Below are 23,216 nucleotides of genomic sequence, written 5' to 3' on the forward strand. Positions count from 1 at the left end.
AGATGAAGAATGCGATTCATAAAGAGACCTAGCTTGTTCTTTGTTTTTTCTACAAGTCCCTGAAAAAAGTAGAGTTCTTTGTTCATATTCAAATGATTATTAGTGTAAGACTCAACGCTTTTAACTGATTTTTTACTTGTTGTCATCGCTCTATTTTCAGTTTACAAGTTTCTGCATTTTGACACCCAACAATCTCCAATGGCTTTATTTTTTCCCAGTACTTGAAGCTGAAGGGACCTTAAAGAAACTGAATGACGATATGGGATCCAAAAATACCAAGAAAAATAAAAAAAGAAAAGTGAATACGCCTGAAAAGTGAAAGCATCACCATCATGATCATGATCGTGTTTATGACTAGGATTTTGAAATGATTCAAAAATTCTGAGAACCTGGGTGCAGACAGCAGTGAGTGATATTTGCTTCTCTCACACTGTCACACTGTCACACTGTCACACTGTCACACTGTCACACAGACTCAGTCTCTCTCCTCCACTTTTTGGTTTCTCCTGGACACTTCCCATAAAGAAGCAGAAAACACAGTTATGGATGGTGGGAATAAGTTCCAGTTCCAAACTGAAAAGCAGTTGATTTTAAATAGCAATTAGCGTAATTAAGTGGTTTAGATTCGCAGGAACCTAAAACAAGCCATTAATAATTGGACAGTGATTGAGTATGCACTATATATGCACTAGCAGCTAGCTACCTACTCCTACTCCGAGTAAAGCTTTATGCAGAATCAATGCACATGGACAAAGTGCAGGAGCAATAACTAATTAACTAGTATTTTCCGGTATTCTTTCTTCTCCTTCATTCGAGAAGAATAAAATCTTCTGAGTTGTCAGTTACTGATTAAGCTAGTTGCTCCATTTGCTCTTCAAATCCAAGGAAACTATTTTTTTTATATCATTTTCTAATGTTTATGTCACTTTCTAGTCTACACACTCTTCTGTTGGAATAAGCAAGCTTTTACTTATAAGTGATGTTTTCATGTTGTAAATTGTATATTGGGTATGGATGTTTTGTCTTTCACACCCAACTCGACCACTAGTTTCAATCGAATATGCGACATGCCATATTGGATGCCTGAGAAAACGACCTACAACCATATGCATATGACTTTCTTACGAAAACATCCATCATTTCATCCATTGCAATTTGCATGCATGCATGCATGTGACATGTTGCATGCAAAACAAAAACTCAAAACCATTGGAACTTATTACTTTGGAGGTGGGAATACAGTAGAACGTAAGCCTAGAGACTTGTCATGCACACCACCACACCACCACTCATTTTTTAGTCATTTCTTATTACTTAGCAAAGCTAGCTTTATTTCAAGTAATTTCTGTTCCCATCACATCAGTTTTATGTTCTTAGCTACAAGATTGTCATTGCTATAAATATACATTTCTGCTAATCCTCAAGGAAATATTTAGTGGTCAATTGTGTATATATAGAGAGAGAGAGAGAGAGAAACGGATTTTGATCTTATCCATCACACTCTCGTATAATTAATTAAGAAGTTAATTAAAACGATTAAAATCTTCTAAATTTCACAAAAGAAACCTATAAATTAAACAAGAATAATACGTTCGTATTAATCTTTATTTACTAGCTAAATAAATACAAACTTATTGCGCATCGTTGTAATCTACGATTTCCAGCTAAATAATATTTGTTTTGTCAATAGTCAAATTTTACTTTAAAACCTTCCTGTATAATTCTTTTGAGAATTTCTATCTACAAACTCGTATAATACACGACATAATTTTAACCATTAAATTTTGACAGATTAGATTACTTTTTTCATTTTGAGTATAAACACGTGAGCCGTTGGATTTGTTTGTATGTAATAAGGATTCGTAACTTTGGACAAGTATTAGTTTAACCATCTTTTTATTTTTGTTTAAACTCAAATGTCTTAGTACCAAAAAACAAATAAATCAAATATCTTAGCTTTAAAATAATAGTAAAATAATTTCTCAGGGTCTATTTATCTCTGCTTCTCTGCGCACAAGTTCGTGTGCAGGTATGAATGTATAAATAACCCCACCTCACACAAGATGTAGGTGGGTCCTTGTCTCTCCCCCGCCCGCGAGCTCTGCCTCAAAAACCAGAGGTTGAGGACATTCTCGGACGTAGACGCGTACACAACAACAGGAAGAAGCATTACTAATATAACCCAAAAACCAAAAACAAAATGTTATGCTTCAGATCAAACCCATTGAAAATTTTCCTTCTTTTTGTTTCCTTCTTTTTCTTCATTTCTTTAACTTCCGGAAGCCCTGACCTTTTGCACGTTATACGAACAACAGGTACTCATGTATGAAATGCCCCTTTTATTTTTCTATTTCCTATTTTATTTTTGGATGAAAATGCTGTTACTTTCGTGTTCATTGAGAAAATGGGTTGCTTTAATTTGGTTGGATGTGCAGCTGTAGAGGTAGCTGGTGAGAGAGAGCACGTTGGGATCAATGGGGTGGTGACATGGCCATTGGACACACGGAGGTTTCTTGAAGAAAACACGACTGTCTTATTATTGGCTCAGCAGAGGACAAGCAGAAGAGACCCTCTTAATGGGTTTAACAGATACACAGGAGGCTGGAACATCAGCAATAAACATTACTGGGCGGTCAGTTATCTTATCTTAACCTTAATTTAATTTACTTTTGATTCATTGTCTTTTTTCTTTTTTGTTATTTGGGTTTCTCTCATATATGATTGAATAATCATGTTATTTGGGTTTATCAATTATGCTGTTTGATAATCAAGAATGAGGTCCGTGTTCTGGTTTCCTGTATGTATATGGTTAACTTGTGAATTTCTGCATTTGGTTCGCGGATTTCCTGACTTACTGAAACTTATTTTGATACGTATAAATATAGGCCATGATCAGACCAAAAGAAATATATCGGCCATGATCAGACCCAAAAAAAAAAATATAGGCCCTGATGAACTTGCCAGCTTTTAAATTTTTGTGCGTTAATGATGTCATTGTTGATTATATATACATATTTTTTGTTGGGTTTGCTGATACTCTGTGGTTTCATATTATTTCTTTCTCAAATCATATTATTCTGTTTTTGACATTGTTAAGTTGAAGAAATGTATGGTCGATTATGTTGCTCAACGAATGCTTTTGACATAGATTGTTGATTTATGATGCAGTCTGTTGGTTTTACCGCGGCTCCCTTCTTTGTCACTGCTGGTTTATGGTTCCTGCTGTTTGGGATATGCTTGTGCCTTGTCTGTATATGTTACTGCTGCTGTCGAAAAGAGCATTATGGCTATTCTAGAATAGCATATGCTCTCTCTCTCATGATCCTTATCTTCTTCACCCTCATGGCAATGTAACTCTCTTTCTATCTCTTTCCTTCCTTATATCTACACTAAAAACCAATTAGCAGTGAACTGATGATGCCTTTTTGAATTTTGATGCCTGTTTGTGTGGTGGGTTCTAGTGTTGGATGCATTGTGCTGTACACTGGCCAGGACAAGTTCCACAGCAGTACATACAGCATGCTGAGTTATGTAGTGGATCAGGCAGATACAACTGCTGAAAACCTCAGGAATGTGTCAGATTATCTTAGTGCAGCTAAGAAGATTGGACTTGACGCCATAGTTCTTCCGGCGGATATTCAGAAGAGTATGGATGACATTATGGGAACCATAAAAAATGTTGCCAATACTCTCTCTGATACAACTGAAAAGAATTCAAAGCGTATACAAGATGGCCTGGATATCATGTAATTAGATTCTTCTACAAGCTCTTGCAACTTCAAACATGTGCTCACAATGCTTAATTTGGATAACATGTATCTGTTGTTATGTTTTGCAGAAGAATGGCTCTCATTGTTCTTGCTGCTATTATGCTCTGTTTGGTCTTTATAGGATTTTGTAAGTTCTTTACTTTCTTTTTATTAGAGGTAGGAAGTTTGGAGATTTCACTTTTAGAATTATGCCTTATTAATCTTCTTCTCTTTTTTGTTTTTGTTTTTCCTTGGGGACTACTTTTTGCAGTATTTTCCATTTTTGGGCTGGAATTTCTTGTATACTGGTAAGTGATAAATACCTACCTACAACTGTTTCCTGTTCAATTTTTAAGACAGGTCTTTAAATTTTGGAATCTGTTCATTAACAAATACTTGGACATTTGATGCAGTTTGGTGATTATTGGGTGGATTCTTGTCACTGGAACAATCATTTTGTGTGGTATATTTCTCCTCGTCCATAAGTAAGCTTTCTTCACTTTCCTTAAGTGCAGCATTTAGATGTTAATTTCAGCCTATCAAGCTTAGTCTTGGTTGTTACATATTTGCCCAGAAGCATAGAGCATCAATTCATTTTTCTATGTGCATTTGTGTATGTAGTGTTTTTGCAGATGCATGTGTCTCCATGGATGAGTGGGTTCAGAAGCAACCCAAGGTTCATACTGCCTTAGAAGATGTTCTGCCATGCGTGAACAAAGATTTAGCTCAAGAGGTGTTTTTACGGACCAAGGATGCAACCTTATACAGTGTTACAGTGCTTAACCGTGTCATCAACGACGTCGCAAATACTAATTCTCCGACCGTCGATGGTCCCTTGCATTTCAATCAGACTGGCCCACCATTACCCCTTCTCTGCAACCCCCTCATGGATGATCGCTCCGATCGAAAGTGTATCCCTGGTGAGGTCGAACTGCAAAATGCCGGACAGGTACTTACTTATATACGCACTAACTAACAAATATCAATGCCATCTTTCATGCTTGCTGCATTATTATATATTGTTTTGTTAAGTTGGGTTTGAAATTGAATTGTTGCAGGTATGGAAGAAGTATGTGTGTCAGGTTTCAGCCGCTGGTGTTTGTATAGGTCCTGGGCGGTTGACGCCAACCTATTATGAACAAATGTCAGCTTTCGCGAATGTGAGCTATGCTCTGTATCGTTACAGTCCCTTCTTTGTTAACCTCACAGACTGCACGTTTGTTAGGGACGCATTCTCGGACATAAGCAAACAACATTGTCCCGGTCTGCGAATCCACAGTGCTTGGATCTACATTGGCTTGTTTTTGGTTTCTGCAGCTGTAATGCTGTCCTTGATCTTCTGGGTTATCTATGCCCGCGAACGAAGACATCGTGTCTACACTAAAAAGATTTTGTCGTCGAGAGTTTGTGGAGAATCTGAGATGGAGTTAAGTCATAAACCTCAATCCTCCAGGTGGTCCTCCTCCTCCTCCAGGACGAGTTTCAGGACTCCAAGGACTTCAGTAGGGCTCCAGGACAAGGCAACATTTTAATCATAAACATTTCCTTCCATTTGCAACAACCGAAACAAAGCAAAGCTTCCTTGTTATTTTTGGTATTTTGGATGTATATTTCAGTGATTTAACCCTCAAGTTTTTTTTAATCTCCTCCTCCTGTGAAACTCTTGTTTGAGTATTTTTCTGCTTCACGACTGTACATATAATTCAATAGACCGACCCTTTAAAGGATAAAGGATAAAGGATTAGCTGTCCCCAAATCGATCCATTTCTATCAGTCGAATATGACTGCAATAAATTGGGCAACCTTCTCTTAATCATCCAATCAAAATCAGCAAAAGTAATGGTTCAACTTCAATGTGAAAGAAATCTTGTCTAAAGGATGAGTATGTTGAAAGAAAGAAATCAATTACAATTTACAGATAATGTTGCCACTGTCAATCAACATCAAATTGACCAAACCATATCTCACAAAGTCAATCCTATGTGACTCCAATTTCTTTGGTAATATCTCATTTTGTAAATTGTAATCCTATCCTGTCTCACACAATTTATTATTATTATTTCTTTTACATCCTTAATTTGATTGAAAATGAAAACCCGACATTCATGGATTCTAAAGGCAAACTCATGTTTATCTTATCTTATTTTATTTTACATGTTTATCTTATCTTGTTTTATTTTACAGCTAGCCATTCCATTGCAGCAATTGAATATTATTGGGAAGGTGTCATATCTCATATCTACTAGACAATCGTCTCTTAATCGCGTGCAATCCCAATGTTGTTGGAACGCTAAACCAATCAAAAAGAGCCCACACACTAAATGAAATAGATCATATCTTCTATCTAATACAAAGTGGAAACTAAGAAGTTTTTCACTCATCTCGTGAGAGAATATTTACCTATATGTTATAAAAATGACTCTTAAAAGTAAGTATCGACATACTAAAACGATAATAACTAGTCTCAAATCTCTCAATAAAAGAAGAGCAATTCTCCCAATATTTGACCGACAAACTAATTTGATTGAAGACTCAATTTTGTTATAGAATCTAAATTAACTATAAGGTAAAAAACATGCACGTTTAATTTGAAAAGAAGGGTAAAAATGTACTATGGCCGTCTAGAAGAATGCCATCAAGATTTAGGTAAACAATAATTGTTGTCCTTCATAGTTCCAAATTCCTACTTATAAGTAACTTGGTGCAATTAGTTATCCATTTGAACGGTATAACTGATTTGACATATAGACTCTTGTGCCCTTCCAATCCAAATGTCCTTGAAATATCATCATTTTAATCAAAGGAAGTTAGGGGGTGTGGGTGGGTATGAAGGAAAAGGTTACTAAGGTAAATTCGAAAAACCAGAAGAAGCCATATAAAATCCCCAAACTCCAAACCAGCCATTAGTTTGATTTGAATCACCAAAAAAAAAAAAGATAGTCAGTGGTTGAACATAGAAAATAGAAATTGTTAGTGGTTGAACTATTCCATGGCCTCAAAAACTGCAACCTGCATTTCAAAATCACACAACTCAAACCGCACATGTTTATGTTCACCCACCTCACATCCTGGATCTTTCAGGTGCAGTTTGCACAGAAATTCCAATAAGCAGCAACCCATTATCAGTAATCCTGCATTTGTTGTTAAACCAAATTCCATTAAAGGGTGCCTGCTCCTTCAGCTCATCAAGCCCTCCAGCCATGATCTTCAAAGGAGAAGAAAGTTCCAGCCCAAGCCTACCAGGTTCTGTTTAATGAATGAAACCAGAAATCAGGTTGCAGTTTCTTGATTTCATGAATGATCAAATATCTTTGTACAGTAGGAAAGGTAAAAATAAATAATATTTTTTTTGTAATTGTTTCTCTGCTTTCTTTGTACTTTTTTATATCTGGAAAAAAATATATATATGATCCTGTTAAGATTTCTTACATGGAGATTTTACAAGTGTGATTTATTTGATTCCCTTTGCCAATAATGAACAAAGAAAAAGCAACAGTGATGGTGGTTCTGCATATTTAATTTATTTTCCTTTGTCCCCCCTAACTTGAACATGCTAATTATTTATATAGATTACCATCAAAATGTATGGCACTCCTTTGAAGGGCATAATAATAAAAGCAATAATGGCATGATTTGATGCATCACACTGTCACACATGCGCTAATTTACTGATAACCTCAAAGCTCAACTGAACAATCTTATTACATTAAAATAAATATAATAAATTTGAAGCATATGTACAACCCGACCTTAGCTCAGTTGGTAGAGCGGAGGACTGTAGTTGGAAATCCATCAGATATCCTTAGGTCGCTGGTTCGAATCCGGCAGGTCGGAAATCTTTTTAATTTTTTGCATTTATTATTTATTCAACCTCCTCCAAAGCGCACTAGCCGGGGTAAATAAAACACACACCCAAAATTGATGAGGGAAACAAACAAGAACCTTCCATTCCAAACACCAGCTTGCTTGAAGAAATTAGAAATGTTTATGAGGTCAAAAGCTCAGACAAGTCAAATGCATGCTACGAAGACTTGCAAACACCAACTTGCTTATGAGTTTATGAGTTTGACCCTTGACCTGGGACGAAGCATCCAGTGCAGTTCACATAATAAAAGACTGGTCCATAGATTGGTTTTGGTTCCAAAACTAAACTTGGTGCGACCCACATCCCCCACAATGTGGGAGGACTTTTCGTCTTATTCAATCATATTGGACATTAGGTTGCATTTTCAAACTCTTGGCAAACAAGATTTCCAAAAGAAAAGTAGTGACATTCATTTGCAAACTCAACTCAACTGAAGCATGCAATGCAATGACAATTGATTCGCAAGTAAAAATCATTTTTTTACTAAATTAGATCCCGTTTGTGAGATAGAATTACTATTAATTCTCTGAATCTCAGTCTCAGTGTCAGCCGAAGAAGGACCACGTCCAAAGTAGAGGCCCCAGTGTGTCATACAAACTGGGTGGATTGGAGGCCCAATCAATTCAATTACTTGTGTTGTGTATGAAAAACAAAAGAGGAGGCAGCCAGCCAGCCATACAAGAAAAAGAAATGAAAGCAAATAGATAGACTTTTACTTTCTTTGTGCATGGCTGTTGCTTTCAGAATCATATCTACTTGTCGTAATAGCTTGTGGATAATTATAAGGAACTCATCGACAGAATCAAGCTGTTGTTTGATCAAAATTTCCCATTAGATTTTTGTTTACATTATTATCTTTAATTTGTTAATTAATAGCATGGAAATATCTAATTTGGCCATATTAATAATATCAGGGTTAGAAAAATAATATAATTATACGCGTTGGCAGCCGATTCTAGACTAGTTGAATATAATACTTGTCAATGAGAGAGAGGAAAGGAAAACTACATTAAAGAAGGTGATAGACTTGGAAAGCTTGACCCAAAACTTGGACTTTCTCTTCTCAGCGGTCATCTTGCTCGTCTTTTCTTTCTAAATTATGAGGTTTTACATTTATGAGATAATTAACGAAAATTAAGAAAGTTCAATGTGGGGGGAGGCTAATTAATAGCCCAAGATTCCATGATTTATTCTTCTGTTTGAATTTTCTATGCTATGATATATTGACTTATTTTGTCCACATGCCATCTCAATTATATTTCATCCAAGGACTTAAAAAATAACGGCTCCTCCTACGTAAAATAAATGAAAAGTAATACAATTAAGCTTCCTTTTCTTTTCAACATGGGTTGCATCCTCATCCGAACCACCTATAACAAAATATAATATACTGCTTCATCATGATTTGGTAAAAATAGGTGATCCGATCCAATGCTTACTTAAATACCAACCAAAAAAGAAGAAGATAAAAATTGATTGCAGTTAGCTACTAGTCGAACCTAACAAAAATGAAGTACCAAATCTTGTAGATTGAAGCCTGCTACCAGCAATTTGAGGGGATCTCAAATCAAAGTCGGGCAGAAGCAAAACTAACTGTGAGAATCAATGAAGAGAAAAAAGGAAAGATGAATGGTTACTTAGTACCAACCTAGCTATATATTATAAAACATGATGCAAAAGCTTTGTCTCTCTTTCTAGTTCGTCCACAACAGTGTACATGATTAATTTCTTTACATAGAGAGAGGTTGGAGAAGTTGGATGATTTGCCACCCAACTAATTCCTAATTATATGATTAAGATACTAATATGAAGTTTCTAACCTAAATCCTCACGGGAACTCAACAAAAAAGTAATTAATTTACTAATTTGGTGTCAGCCAGGGGGTTGCTAAGTATACCTACTAATTAAGTGATTGAATTAATGGCCCCATCCCTTGATGATCAGTAGGGTTTTCCACTGTTTCACTTGTATCCACAACCTGCTTAATAAATCACTTTGTTCAAATGTGATTTGTTTGGATGTGCACAGTGCATAGTGCATGCATATTGTAAACCTCCTGCCATCTTTTATTTTTACGTATACTCATCACACGATAATAATATTTAGACGTCACTGTAAATTAAGAAAAAAGCATGGAGAGGCAATAGAAAATACAAGGCGTTTGCATGATAATTAAAGCACAACGCAACTAGTAAACTACCATAATTAAAGCAATTACATCTTTGTAAACTGATCTTGATATTTTGGCAGCTAGCAATTACCATCCGCCTATTGGAAGATAATATATTTAAATAAAAGAAAAAGAAAAAGAAGAAAGTGAAAAAGACGAAAGAAAACGAAGACCAAATGAATAGTAGTTTTCATTGGTAGTGTCTTTTCCTTTGGGGCCAAGAAAGCAAATTAATGTGATTTAGATGAAAAAGAAAAAAGTTTATAAAGAACATGTACTGTATACTATCAATATAATTTTAGCAAGTATTTTCTGATGTCGACTAGCAAATTAAAAAAAAAAAAAAAAGAAGAAAATAAATAGATGGTAATTATATAGCAATTAGTAACTAATTACATAATGATATAGAAAAGCCTACCTCTTCTTCTGCATGCACTGTGTATTATGTTCCAGAAGTCTTGCGTGCCTAAAACGTTGTCCTATTTGCATTATTTGATTCCCATTTTTGTCATATATTTTGGGTCGAGACGGTTCTATTCTATTATGTCGACATATTGACACGACTTTGTCAAACAGCGCATTTGTGCGCTCACACCTTTATTAGATTAGAAGCGTTATATACGTGTACTTTTCTTTTATATATTTATTTTTTATGTTTGCAAATATAAAATGGAATTGAGAATCTTCTAAACTGAATTATTAAGAATCAATAATGAGCAATAAGTCTAGCTCAGTAGAAAATAGTCTTAATTTAATTTGTAGATTAGAAATTTTAAGTTGGAATCTTCACGATATCATAATTGTATGTAAGTGTGTGTGAAATCCTTTTCTTATTTAGTTTATCGCTTATACTCAAAACAAAAAAATCAATAATGATGTTTTGAATTTGAATTAATTACAATTAATTTTTAATTGAAAAAACACTAATGTGAAACAAGAATTGCTATTATCAACGCGTGTCTGAGTGGTTTGGGTGTAAGAATATTAGCAAACACCGCACCCGTTTTGACGATTTGTGAGGACAAGGAGAATTGTAGGCAAGTGGAACAATTCCGAGAGAAGCACGTGTCCCCCACCTCAATGCAAGTGTGCCACATACACCCTCCCTTCCTTCTGCAATTGCAATTGCAGGGTCCCCGGATTGATTCCATATCTCGGAAAAATCAAAGACATCACATGAATGGTCATCTAGAATAAAAGTCTGGTAGATCTGAAACACATTAAAAAAGGAATATGGACTCAATTCCTTTTCTAAATTACGTGTATACTCAATCTCATTCATTGGACAAAAAATTACGATCCTTACGCAAAGAATTCATTAGTGTAGTAATTTGAAGTAATTATTTTATTAGACAATGAATTATAAATATTATGCAAAGGACTCACTGATGCAGTAGTTTGGAACAATTGCTCTCCCAGTAAAAATTTTGAATTCGAGTCATAGCATCCGTATAGTGTGTGTATGTGTGTTTAATATATTAGGATCCTCTTAATAAAAAAAGTTACTAAAAAAGAAGATATTACAACCATTACATACATCATACATGTCACTAGCCTCTCTGCATGCGCTTTCGCGCCTGCGAGAGGCTTTTTTAAAAAAAAAAAAATTTATTTTAGAATTAAAAAAGATAATGGGTTGTTGTATTCCATAAAAATAGGATCCATATTATCCTTATTTAATTAATAATTTCAATTCTTAATGTTTGCATTAACTAATGGTATTTTCTGGTATTTTGAATGTTTTACCATTTTCTGTCTTTTGCTTTATATATATATAGATTAATAATTTTGTTTTTGGAAAATGATACTGCCATGTTCTATGTAATTTCGTGATACAATTGAATAGACTTGACATTATACAGTTTAGAAGATGTTTTGTAAATTTTCCAAATGAATGGAATTTACAGTCCCTTACCTAATATATCCCTCCAGTGAAAACAGCTAATCTCCGATCTCCTCCTCCGTATATTCGTATTAGACAAAACTAATTAATTGTCGCATAATTTATATTTAAAATTAAAACGAAATTAACAAAACAAGGGGCTGAGGAGAGGAGAGAGAGTAAAGTTGGTAGCGTTTTACAGCGTACGTACGTGGGAATTTAAGAGGCGATTGTGTGTGCGTGCGCGTGTCAAAACGGAAGTACGTGGGAGAAGGGTCGCTTGACTACTCTGAAACGCTGTCAGATAAAACGGTCTGCTTTTTTATTTTTATTTAATTCATTGCTCTTCTGCGTGACTTCGTCTCTGCGGGCTGCACTGCCCATAGCTTGGCGTCGAAACCGTTGGTGCCCAAACTGCAAAATCTTAACCTCGCCCCTAGTTTACTATACTCTCTAACCAATCCCCCAGCTGTTGCTCTGGTTAGGTTAAAAGTTGCTTAGATGCCCATAACTTTTCCATAATTAGTTTTTCTGTAATTACATTCTTATTCCTTACGGAATCGTTGATTATGTGGCCCATTACAATTAGGCAGGTGCTTTGTATTTTTTTTGACAACCTTTTAAGCCACAAATGTCTTCAATTAATTTAATCAAATCCAAATTCATTGTGCCCAGAAACAATCGCATGCATGATTTATTGTTTTGCAATCAATGATTATATACACATAATTTTCATCTCTCATATGATTAATTATTCTCCCAAAAAAAAATATGTACAAATACTGTCGATTACTCTCTTTCCAATTATAATTAGGGAAGGCATTGGAGTAGAAATCCTAGCTTTTATGGTAAAAACACAATTTAATTGCAATAAATAATACGCGTGGCAGTCGTAGTACCCACAACATAAATAAGCAAAAACCTAGGGGTACGAAAGAAAACCGAATAAATAAATATCGCGGGACCTGAGCCATTTTCTCCTTCCCTCGTTCACTATAAATACATAGCTCGAGTGAAGCTAGGTTTGCCGAATTGGGCAGCGAAACGCAGCTTACACAAGAAGAAAAGAAAAAAAACCCATCCCTCTCTCTCTCTCTCTCTCTCTTTCAGTCTCCAATCTTCTCTTTCTAAAATCTCAACCTGATCAACAAACATGGCAGCAGCAAGTTCTAGAAGATCATCATGCGGGCCGGTCATCCGCTCCGCTTCACCCGCTGGAAGATTCCACAACACTCAGTATTCGTCCTCCTCAGCCTTCGCCTCCTCCACTTCCAGCTTCTCTTCCCGCTCTTCCACTTTCTTCCAGCGCGCCGCCTCTCCCACGCGCCTCAACCTCGCCAGCTCCTCACCCTCCGCCCAGTCCGTACGCTTTTCCCTCGACCGCCCCATCTCCCCGAGCCGCTCCATCTCCGTCACTCCACATGGCAACGGCAACCACCACAACGCCGTGAAGAGCCGTCAGATCAGCAACCAGAAGCGCACCTGTATGTGTTCCCCTACGAATCACCCCGGTTCGTTCCGTTGCAGCCTCCACAAGAACTTCGGCTCCCACGTGACTGCTTCGGCGCCCTACTCGCAGAACCGCCTCAACGCGCGGAGATCGGCGATGACGAACTCGCTCGTGAGAATCGGCGGCGTCGAAGGCGATCTGGTGCGGCGCGCTTTGGCCGCTCTGATTCGCCCCTCTTCCCACAGCCAAAGGAGAAGAGCCGATTTCCGGCCCAGGCCCAGCCGGCTCTCCACCATGTCCATGTCACACGAGTAATTGGAAAAAATAATTTTGAAATTAAAATCGAAACTTGAGTCCTTTAGATCCTGAGCTTTTCTTGCACATCCTTTGAGATCTTCCGGCGAGGTGAGGCCGCGCTCGGGGGCGATGAAGTGTCAGGATCCGGCGAAAGTGTGAGTGATCTGACCGATTGGTGACCGAAGTGCTACAGCTAGGGGAATATGATGATATGAATCGATACGATACCTAGCTATGATTCTGTATATATAAATACGCATATATTTGTATGAGTGGCGCGCCATTGTTGGCTGCTCCAAGCTTTCTGGGACCTTATTAAACTTCCATATAAGCATAAATTTAGCAGGCAAAATTAAAATTCGAAGCAAGCAGATTTCAATACTTGGCTTGGGTTTGGCAATTGGCACTACTAGTTAGTTGAGGGCATTTCTTCAACTCCTCTGGTTTGGTTTTCCGTTAGCCATTCAATGAGCAGCGTGTGCGTTCTCCGTTAGTTGTGACGTGTTCCGTTATCCGTTTTGCCGTGACGGTAGGAGTATATGTATCGTCTGCTATATTGTGGGTTGACCGTACGTTCCTTCCGTTTACCCCGTACCAGGTCCTGGATTCATAGGGCTATCGGAGGTGAGTTGGTTTGTTATGAATTAATTGTTTATTTTTTCATTATTTTATTAATTGTTCTTGTTTTTATCTTTTTCTTTCAGGTATGTAAATCTCCGTGGAATTCTTACCGATTGGATTGGAATTGAATTTATCTGAGAAGGTGGGGCTAGAAAATGCCTAATTAGATGCCCTTTGGAGGGAAGGATTATTGAACTAAAACGAATCTAATGAATGAAAATAATTAATTGGAATGGTCTTTCTAATATATATATGAACAGTATAATTAACTTAAATTAGAAATGAAAAAAAGAAGGAATGAAGTTGGGGTGAATTTAATCAAATCGTTCATGAACATGATGATGAGCAGCTGGTGGCGGGCCCCTGAGGGTAGCATGTGATGTGAAGCAACAGAGGAACAGAACATTAAAATTTGCTAATGATCAGTCAGTCCATAATTATGGACGATGGCGATGAACCAGTCCCGTTTCTTTTCCACATTTTTTAGAATTGTTTGGAATCAAATCGGTTCAACTATTTTTTTTCTTTTTCTTTTGTTGTTTGGGAATATTAAAAAGTAACTGATGACGGAATTAATAATGATAGGGAAGTCGATGTGCGAGACGACTGGAGGAGCTGAACAAGTTGGGTTGGAATTGGATTAATTAAAGCAACATTTGCCAAAAATGAGGGGCCCATAGCCTAAAGGAGTAGAGCTGCTTGAAATTCAACTGTATGTGTATTATCGCATTCATCCATCTTCATCCAATCCAATAACAATATAAAAAAAAGGATTTTATGGAGAAAAACTTTTATGCAATGAAGATGACATATTTTTTTCTATATTTTATGTGTTATTATATTACTGATTGAAAATAGCAAAATAAAGTTATTCCGTTTGTATTTTCTGGTGTGAAAGATAAGGTTGTGAAAAAGAAGCCAAGCATAGGTAGTCATGGGCGTGAGTGCGCAGGGAAGGAAAAGGTAGGAGAGCTGGTGTCTTTAAGTGCTGAGACAAACGTTCAAACTTGGTTTATCCGTTTTGGGGAAATACATGTGTGTAGTGTATGTGCAATGTGCTTGTGCACGCAACTTGCAAGCAAATTGGAAGAGGAAGAGGAAGTGGGTGGGTCCAGGGAGTATTGTTCGAGTTGGGGTAATGACAAAGCCCGTCACGCCAGCGCCATGATGGTGCATGTACCATCCACGTGGGGGTGTTGGATGGTGATCCTATTCCTTTGTGTTTGTTACATTTTTTTGTTTGGTCTGCAAAATTCAAAGTGGTAGGCATAAGGCCACATCGAGAGAGAGAGAGAGAAGATGTTACTCTCGCTCGCCCGCGCTCAAGAAGGGGATCCTGTTGGTAAAATATATTCACAACAGAAACAGGCAGCTGTATTACTTCTCTTCTTGTATCTGATTTATACTAGTGGGGTGGGGCCTCTGCGTCTGCGTCTGCGTCTGCGCAAATATCTTTGTTTATCGTAACGTTATTTTCTTGACCCCAAATAAAGAAGAAGATATATAACTGGATAAGCTTGATGACATGTTCACTATTCTCTTCACTACTAGGGGGCTTGTTTGGTACATCTTCTAGACTTGGACTGATTTCTACTCACTTTTTATCCTATGTTGTTTGTTTTACTTGGTACTACTTTTTAAGTGGGGATTACTAGTAGAAAACACCTCTTTAGGTGGTGTTAGTGAAGTCTGTGTAGAAAAGGAGGGACAAATAGTCCATTGTTCTGGCTGTGTAGAGTCTAATTTGTATCATCTACTAAAAGGTTGATTGGTTAGAGTAGAGTCTAATCTGTGAGATGTTAGTGATCTTGTAGGCAAAGGTAGGAGGGGTGCAGACATTGTTAAATTCGACTTGGTTTGTTAACGACTGCATGTATAAATTCGACTCTAACTCTAGTGACTGATAATGTAATTACTGGGCGCAAAGAAAGAAAGAAAGAAAGAAAGAAAGAAAGAAGAGTTGGATGGATCGTAAATTCCATGGACAATCAAAATGTAGCTGGATCGCATTATAAGACTGTGTGTGTGGGGGAGGGATTCATTCATTTAATAGCAGCTGGGCCTTTTCTTAACGGGCTCACATAGAGTGAGATGAAAGCCTTCTCTTCTCAGTCACCTTTTTCTTTGGATAAAATAAAGGGGATCCTCTGTCTCTCTGTCTGCCATATCAATGAATCATATAAATTCAAAGAATATGCTTTCTCTCTCTCTCTCTCCCTGCATTCTTTCTTCTTTAATTAATTTGGAAGGAAAGAAGTTGGAACTTGGAAGGAAGCCAGAAGATCCATGGGCCACCCCACATCTCTACTTGAAACTTTTGTACTAGTTTCTTTTTTAATAACTGAAACTTTTGTAACAATCACACTCTCCCAATATAACAACTCCAATGCCCCATGCATCCTCCTTTTTTTTAAAATACTTTATATATATCATCATCATCATCATCCTATGACGTTATGGTATTGGTTGTTCTTCTGAATCATATGCCATGTAGTCTTGGTGACATTTGCACAACAATTGGATTCTTTAATCTTAGGGAAACCCTATCACTTACTTGTTGACTGAAAAGACTAACTTGCCCTTCCTCATAACCACCCCCAACTAAATTTACTTATTTATGTTGGAAAATATATTGTATTGAACAAATAACATAAAATGTGTACAATGTTAATGAATAACTATAATAACGCGATGATCAAGAACAATAGCATAATTATACTTAAAATATTCGTATCCTGAATACAATCATAGGGTAAAAAAAAAAGAGAGTAAAACTTAGAGCATCCACAGTGAGGGGTGTAAAGCCACTTTTACATCCCTTTTATATCTCCGGGGGGTGTAAATATGTTTTTTGCTCCAGTTGGGGGGGTAAATTCAGGGGTGTAACCATGGGTCCCAGCCTTTTATGTTGACTTTTTTTCATTTTTCTTCTCTTTTCTCTGGTGGGTCCCGCCTGCAAGGGAGGTAAATATACATTTTATTTTACATCCCCATGGTGGTGATGTATATTTACACCCATTTACATCTCACCATTGGAGACGATTCCGATGACTCGGGGTGTATATTTAACATACACCCCCATATACATCCCCCACTGTGGATGCTCTTACTAAATTTATTTATTTATTTAAAACTCCGAAACTTGTCTTCAATATATTATTCTTTATTTCAACTCTGAGAAAAGTGATTATTTGACGGAAAAAAAAACTGGTTTAGAACATGCGATTTGAGAGGGGGTTTGAAACTAAAATAAAAATGGTCGGCTCCTAACACACGTGGCCTGCTAGGAGCAAAGCACAGCCACGCTTTTCCCCAGCACCGGCTCAGTTTGCTTACTTTTGGACAACAGGAAAGGAAATGACTCACCGAGTAGGGCCCACAAATCAGGTGACACGGCCTCCTTGTCACGTGGCAAGACCCGTTCGTCTCCTCTGCGTCACAGAGAGCAGAGAGGAGGATGAGAGGCAAACACAGGGCGATGCTTTGCTGCTTGCAATTAAAATCGTGATGCTTGATTGATCCTCCTCGGCCACAGTTTCCAATTTGGCTTCATTCTTTTTTCGTTATAATTATCTAATAACTATACACAAATAAATATTAAAAAATAAAATAAAATTTCACATGGAAGGAACAGGAAGAGAGAGAGAGAGAGAGTCAATAGACCAAAACTGAAGGAAAGTCCTAAATGCCAAATGCCAGACGCCAAGTCATTGGTTCATCTTTCTTTCTACAACAAACCCAGATAATCGATTCCGACAACTGCCCTGCCCTGCCCGCATATCTCCTCTTCTTTCGTCTCCTCTTAATTCTCAACAGCAACAACACAAACTTTAATTAGCAGCTTCTTGTTGTTGTTGTTGTTGTTCTTGTCTGAGGTGAGTTTTCTAGCAGCTTCCATCCATGGTGACCGTTAAAGCAGGGACCAGACCGCCATGGGTGGGATTAGGAGCGGCAGTTTGGGTCCAAATAGCAGCAGGCAATGCCTACACTTTTCCACTTTACTCTCACTCGCTGAAATCGGTGCTGGGTTTCAACCAGCAACAGCTGACCATGTTGGGTGTGGCCAATGACATAGGGGAAAACGTTGGTCTCATTCCAGGTATTGCATCCAACAAGCTCCCGCCTTGGCTCATTCTTTTGATTGGTGCTCTCGCTTGCTTCTCTGGTTATGGTGTCCTCTGGCTTGCTGTCAGCCGCACACTTTACCCTCTGCCCTACTGGTTGGTATGTTTTTTCTTTCTCTCTTTCAATCCTTTTCCTCATCTGATTGCTTGGAAATATGGATTAATGGGTTCTTTTTTTCAGTTATTATCATGTACGATTTAGTGATGTTTGAATTTGAATTTGATAGAGCGACTTTTGCTTCCAAATTTGAACTTTTGCTTCAAGGAATTTCCTCTTCTTTGTAAAACTTTTGAACGAATTGGTTGATAAAATTTGGTGTGCTTGCATTTGATCTGACCTTGCGGGGTTGCTTGGTTAATGCCATTCCATTAAAGAAACTCAGATTGATTGGTAAATTGCAAGCAGCTTTCTTTTGGCCATTCCTTTTTTTCTTTTTTTTTGGGAGATTTGATTATCCAATTAAATGATTCTGGATGGATATGGTTTATCTGCAAATACAGAAACTTTCTAAGAATTAAGAATTAAGATTATAAATTCTAACTTGAATTTTCTTTGTTAATGCAGTTATGGATTGCCCTTTGTGTTGCCACTAACAGTAATGCTTGGTTTACCACGGCTGTGCTTGTAACCAATATGAGAAACTTCCCTCTTAGTCGTGGCACGGTTGCTGGTATTCTAAAAGGTTATGGGGGTCTCAGCGCAGCTGTATTTACAGAAATTTACAGCGTTCTGCTTCGTAATTCATCTTCTAAGCTTCTACTCTTCCTTGTACTTGGGATTCCAATTTTATGTTTCATCATGATGTATTTCGTTAGGCCTTGTACTCCAGCTTCTAGTGAAGACCCTGCAGAGCGTGGCCACTTTCTTTTCATCCAAGTTGCAAGCGTTGTGCTCGGCTTATATGTTCTCACAACTACGGTATTGGATGATGTCCTTACCTTAAGTGCTACAGTTACCAACACTTTTGTTGTCATAATGGTTCTGCTTCTCATGGCCCCACTTGCAATTCCTGTAAAAATGACATTGTATCCCACCAGAGCCAGCAAATCAGGGACGCTTGGTCAAACAGTTGGGTCTTCTGATAGTTTGAACCATGCGGAAGGCTTGGATAATGGAGAAGGCAATGCAGACAAAGCAGAACCACTGCTGAAACCATCTCCATCAACAACAAGCCTGGCAAGTGAAGGTGATGATTCATCTGATGTAGCTATGCTTCTTGCAGAGGGTGAGGGGGCTGTGAAGAGAAAGAGAAGGCCCAAAAGAGGGGAGGATTTCAAGTTTAGTGAAGCTGTGGTCAAGGCTGACTTCTGGCTCCTATTCGTGGTTTATTTTGTAGGGGTTGGTTCTGGGGTAACTGTTCTCAATAATCTAGCCCAAATAGGAATTGCACAAGGATTTCGTGATACCACAATCTTGCTGTCTCTCTTCAGCTTTGGCAATTTTGTGGGTCGTCTTGGTGGAGGAGTTGTTTCTGAACATTTTGTCAGGTCAGTAAACTTATATCCCTTATGGCTAATCTTCAGGTAAGTGTGTGTTTGCACATCATTCTTGATCCAAACCAATTATCAACTGTAAACTAAGGGATAAGAGAAGTACTGTTGTTGAAATGTTTGTGATTTGAGTAATTTGATATTTGCAGTCAATGTAGTCAGCTATTAATTCAGAACTCTCAATTCAACCTTGTAATTTGTCCCCAAAAACAGATAGTTGAACTTTTCTTTTACATAGAACTTCTATGGATATATAGTGAAGTCAAAATAATAAAGCAGACTCTGCTAATTGTCCTCTCCGTGAAATTAGCTATGCTACATGAATATGCTTGAGGTTTTATGTTGTTCCAACATCCAAATGGAGGTCCTTTTGATTTAGAGAAACTTCTCTTTGCAGGTCAAAAACAATCCCTCGGACAGTTTGGATGACATGCACTCAAATTATAATGATCGGTACATATCTGCTGTTTGCTTCTGCCATCAGCGGAACCCTTTATGCTGCAACTGCATTACTTGGAATCTGCTATGGAGTTCAATTTTCTATCATGATCCCAACAGTCTCGGAACTTTTTGGATTGAGGCATTTTGGCATATTCTACAATTTCATGTCATTAGGGAATCCTCTAGGCGCATTTCTTTTTTCAGGTCTCCTAGCAGGGTACGTATATGATAATGAAGCAGCGAAGCAGCACGGGAGTAATATCTATGGGACAAATGTCTCCTGCTTGGGTCCAAATTGCTTTAGGCTTACCTTCCTTGTTCTGGCAGCTGTCTCTGGCGTGGGTACCATCTTGAGCATTGTTCTGTCTATAAGGATAAAGCCTGTTTACCAAATGCTTTATGCTGGGGGTTCCTTCAGGGTACTGCAAAGTACAAACCATTAAGAACAATGTGTGGTGAGTGGAAGTTCAACTGTCCAAGGAGCCATCCTACATACTCCTTGAAGGTCTTGCGCATCTTGGTAGAACTGTTGGAGATGTCGAAACTCCCATCAACGGAGTCTATGTTTGGGCACCAATAGGATCAACGCATGCCAAGGCTCTAGCTTATTTGTACTTTTGTTGGTTACAATACTAATATGCAATATTTCAGGTGCCGTATACAAAGCTGCAGTTTGAGACTTATTATAGCTCTTGAGTGCCTCCTATGAACTACATGAGTCGATGTTGTGGCCTTCTTGGTGAAGTTATCATATAATTACCAACAACACTCTGCCCTCCGGCATCAGTGAAGACTACAATACCTATTGGGGTTCCTCTGGCATCATGAGGACATGTATAATGTCTCTCAGGGATGAATTACGAAATTCAGTTATAGGTTTCAATAATTGTTTGGATTGAATGAATTTAGCTGCTTGGTTGGAAGTGGATGATGGATAGATATGACAGTTAAATATGTTGTAGTGTTTAATATTTTGTTGGGTGGCAATTATTCTCCATGTGTTGTTGAAGTCGACTAGTTAATGCAAAAGTATAAATATCGTCGATGCAAAACAAGAGCCTGTCTGAATCATGGAAGTTTGCTGTAAAGCTAGTCCCGATTGCAATCAAATGCCATCAAGTTCATTGATTGATAGATGATAGGAACTCAACCCAGAATTTGCCCCAATCAAGGCATACATACGTGGCTGAAGTGAAGAAATTACAAATAAACATTGGACAAATCAACCAGTAAATATATTTAGGGCTTTCTTTCCCATCTGAAGACAAATGAGAGTACCTCATACTGAGGAAATAATCCACAAACTTCAAGGAACACACCCAAAAATGGTCAATTCCAGGCCACTCTGTCTGAACATGTCTTCTTTTATTCTTTTTCCCATGAACAAAAATTGTTACAAATACTAGGAGTGCAGAGAGAAACCATCAAGTGGGTTTCATATCCTGAAACAGTGCAGTCCAAACTGAATGATCATCGTAATCAACATCATCAACCCTTTCCTTCTCATATGGTGTGCAAAAATTTGGGCTCACAACAAGTCTTCCATCCAGAGGACCAGACAGCCTTGGACTTTTGTTTGAGACCATGAGCCTCTCATGTGTTCTTCCCTCCAAAGGTCCAGACAACTTGGGGCTCCTAGTAGTTTGAACCAACAGCCTCTCTGGTGCCCTTCCAGTCACATCCAAAGGACCTGTAAGTCTTGGGCTTCTATTTGTATACATCAACCTCTCATGAACCTTCCCATCCAACGGCCCAGATAGCTTCAAGCTCTTATTATTATTATTATTGGCCATCAATCGCTCTTGGACTCTCCCATCCAAAGGTCCAGAAATCGCTATGCTTCTAGTTTTGAACATTACCGACCTCTCTTCCTTCACCTCCCCATTGACAGTGGCCTTGTGTTTCCTCAGCAAAGCTCCTCTCCAATGGTCTTGATACCTAGCTGCCCCCTCACCCTCATCCTTAGGAGACAGGTCCTCGTGAAAAACCCACTTGTTAAAGTACTTGCTGAAGCAGTTCTTGGTTCTGATAAGCGCCCAGCTTAGCCTTGAAAGCGACCTCGGGTGGCCTCCTAATCCACTCCTCTCCTTCTTGGCAAGCTTGAGTATCTCTAGCCTGTGTTTGGCCACAGAAATCCCCATGCTCTGCAGAAACTCATGGTCGAAGTAACTCACGTCCTCGAATTGCAGCTCGTTGCGAGAGAAGGCGAGGCCATACTCGTAGATAAGCGATGGATCAAGGCCAGTTTTTGACAGCCATGAGAACCAGTCCATGATATAAAAGTGATGTTGTTATGTTATGTGATGCAAAATTTATATATGTGAGGTGAGGTTGTGGTTTGGAGACATACAAATACTATTATAAGAAGAAGGGAGGAAGGAGATGATAAGGGAAGGGAAGTGAAAACGGATAACCCCAGTTAATTAATGTGGTGGGTAAGTTGCTATTCATTTGGAAGTTAATGGGGGCCTCCTCCCTCCCTCCCTCCCTCTAATTTCTCTCAGAGGAAAATTTGGATGGTTGTTGGAGACTGATTGTGACATTAGCAATATCCTGGAAGCTGGAGCATCAACACTTGAAACGACCTCGTGATCTAAAGATCCCAAATGAGTTTCTTTCACTGAACAGGTTAAAAGTTTGAGTTGAGAGAAAAAGCTTCCGTGAGGCAGCAAAGGGTAAATGTTGACAAAATATAACAGAAGAGAAGAGGGTTTGTGAGTGTGACAGTGGGCAGGTAAATACTAAATTAGGGACCCAAAATTAAGGGAGTAGTTAGCATATTAAATTCGATAACCTACTGCCCCTTTATGAAACCATTAAGACCAAAGTTTCAAAGCACCAGATTTCAGGGGCCCCTATCACTTTTAGCCTCAATGTTTAGTATTTTACCTGCTCACTTTACTCGTGATCTTGTGTTTGTCACCCAAAATCGTAAAAGAGATATGACTTCACTTAACAACCTACTACGAAATCTACAATATTCTTTTAAGACCATTTAGTTTTGTCAACCCCACCCAAGAACAAATACTACTTTTCTTTATCTCCAGCCGGAGATGGATCGCACCGATCAGAGAAAACCCTAGCCTTAGCTTGATCCATGCAGAGAGGGAAAGTTCAGAGTGTAGA

General features: G+C 38.2%; 4 protein-coding genes, 1 long non-coding RNA gene and 1 other non-coding gene across 6 annotated transcripts; 5 read left to right on the forward strand and 1 right to left on the reverse strand.

Moving 5' to 3' along the window:
- The first annotated feature begins 1,992 nt into the window (after window positions 1-1,992).
- LOC110752578 (uncharacterized) lies at window positions 1,993-5,565 on the forward strand. The gene is made up of 9 exons (XM_021953261.2): window positions 1,993-2,315; window positions 2,436-2,632; window positions 3,169-3,350; window positions 3,462-3,746; window positions 3,839-3,897; window positions 4,021-4,057; window positions 4,163-4,234; window positions 4,371-4,698; window positions 4,808-5,565. The coding sequence occupies exons 1-9, from the start codon at window positions 2,201-2,203 to the stop codon at window positions 5,279-5,281; spliced, it is 1,749 nt and encodes a 582-aa protein (XP_021808953.1). The 5' UTR covers window positions 1,993-2,200; the 3' UTR covers window positions 5,282-5,565.
- Window positions 5,566-7,493: 1,928 nt separating this feature from the next.
- On the forward strand, window positions 7,494-7,583 carry TRNAY-GUA (transfer RNA tyrosine (anticodon GUA)). The gene is given in 2 exon segments: window positions 7,494-7,530; window positions 7,548-7,583. It is a non-coding gene; the product is annotated as a tRNA-Tyr (tRNA).
- Window positions 7,584-12,675: 5,092 nt separating this feature from the next.
- On the forward strand, window positions 12,676-13,794 carry LOC110752611 (uncharacterized). The gene has a single exon (XM_021953304.2). It carries the CDS (start codon window positions 12,820-12,822, stop codon window positions 13,429-13,431), a length of 612 nt encoding a protein of 203 aa, XP_021808996.1. The 5' UTR covers window positions 12,676-12,819; the 3' UTR covers window positions 13,432-13,794.
- A 249-nt stretch (window positions 13,795-14,043) lies between these two features.
- On the forward strand, window positions 14,044-14,856 carry LOC148293423 (uncharacterized). Its single transcript, XR_015825668.1, has 2 exons — window positions 14,044-14,176; window positions 14,620-14,856. It is a non-coding gene; the product is annotated as an uncharacterized LOC148293423 (long non-coding RNA).
- Window positions 14,857-17,478: 2,622 nt separating this feature from the next.
- Window positions 17,479-21,099, forward strand: LOC110752598 (protein NUCLEAR FUSION DEFECTIVE 4). The gene is made up of 3 exons (XM_021953283.2): window positions 17,479-18,258; window positions 18,724-19,646; window positions 20,047-21,099. Exons 1-3 carry the CDS (start codon window positions 17,935-17,937, stop codon window positions 20,531-20,533), a joined length of 1,734 nt encoding a protein of 577 aa, XP_021808975.1. The 5' UTR covers window positions 17,479-17,934; the 3' UTR covers window positions 20,534-21,099.
- A 204-nt stretch (window positions 21,100-21,303) lies between these two features.
- Window positions 21,304-22,558, reverse strand: LOC110752599 (sterile alpha motif (SAM) domain protein). The gene has a single exon (XM_021953284.2). It carries the CDS (start codon window positions 22,361-22,363, stop codon window positions 21,515-21,517), a length of 849 nt encoding a protein of 282 aa, XP_021808976.1. The 5' UTR covers window positions 22,364-22,558; the 3' UTR covers window positions 21,304-21,514.
- Between the last annotated feature and the right edge of the window lie 658 nt (window positions 22,559-23,216).

The sequence above is a fragment of the Prunus avium genome, chromosome 7, assembly GCF_965620075.1.
Source record: "Prunus avium chromosome 7, drPruAviu1.hap1.1, whole genome shotgun sequence".
Classification (NCBI taxonomy): Eukaryota; Viridiplantae; Streptophyta; class Magnoliopsida; order Rosales; family Rosaceae; genus Prunus; species Prunus avium.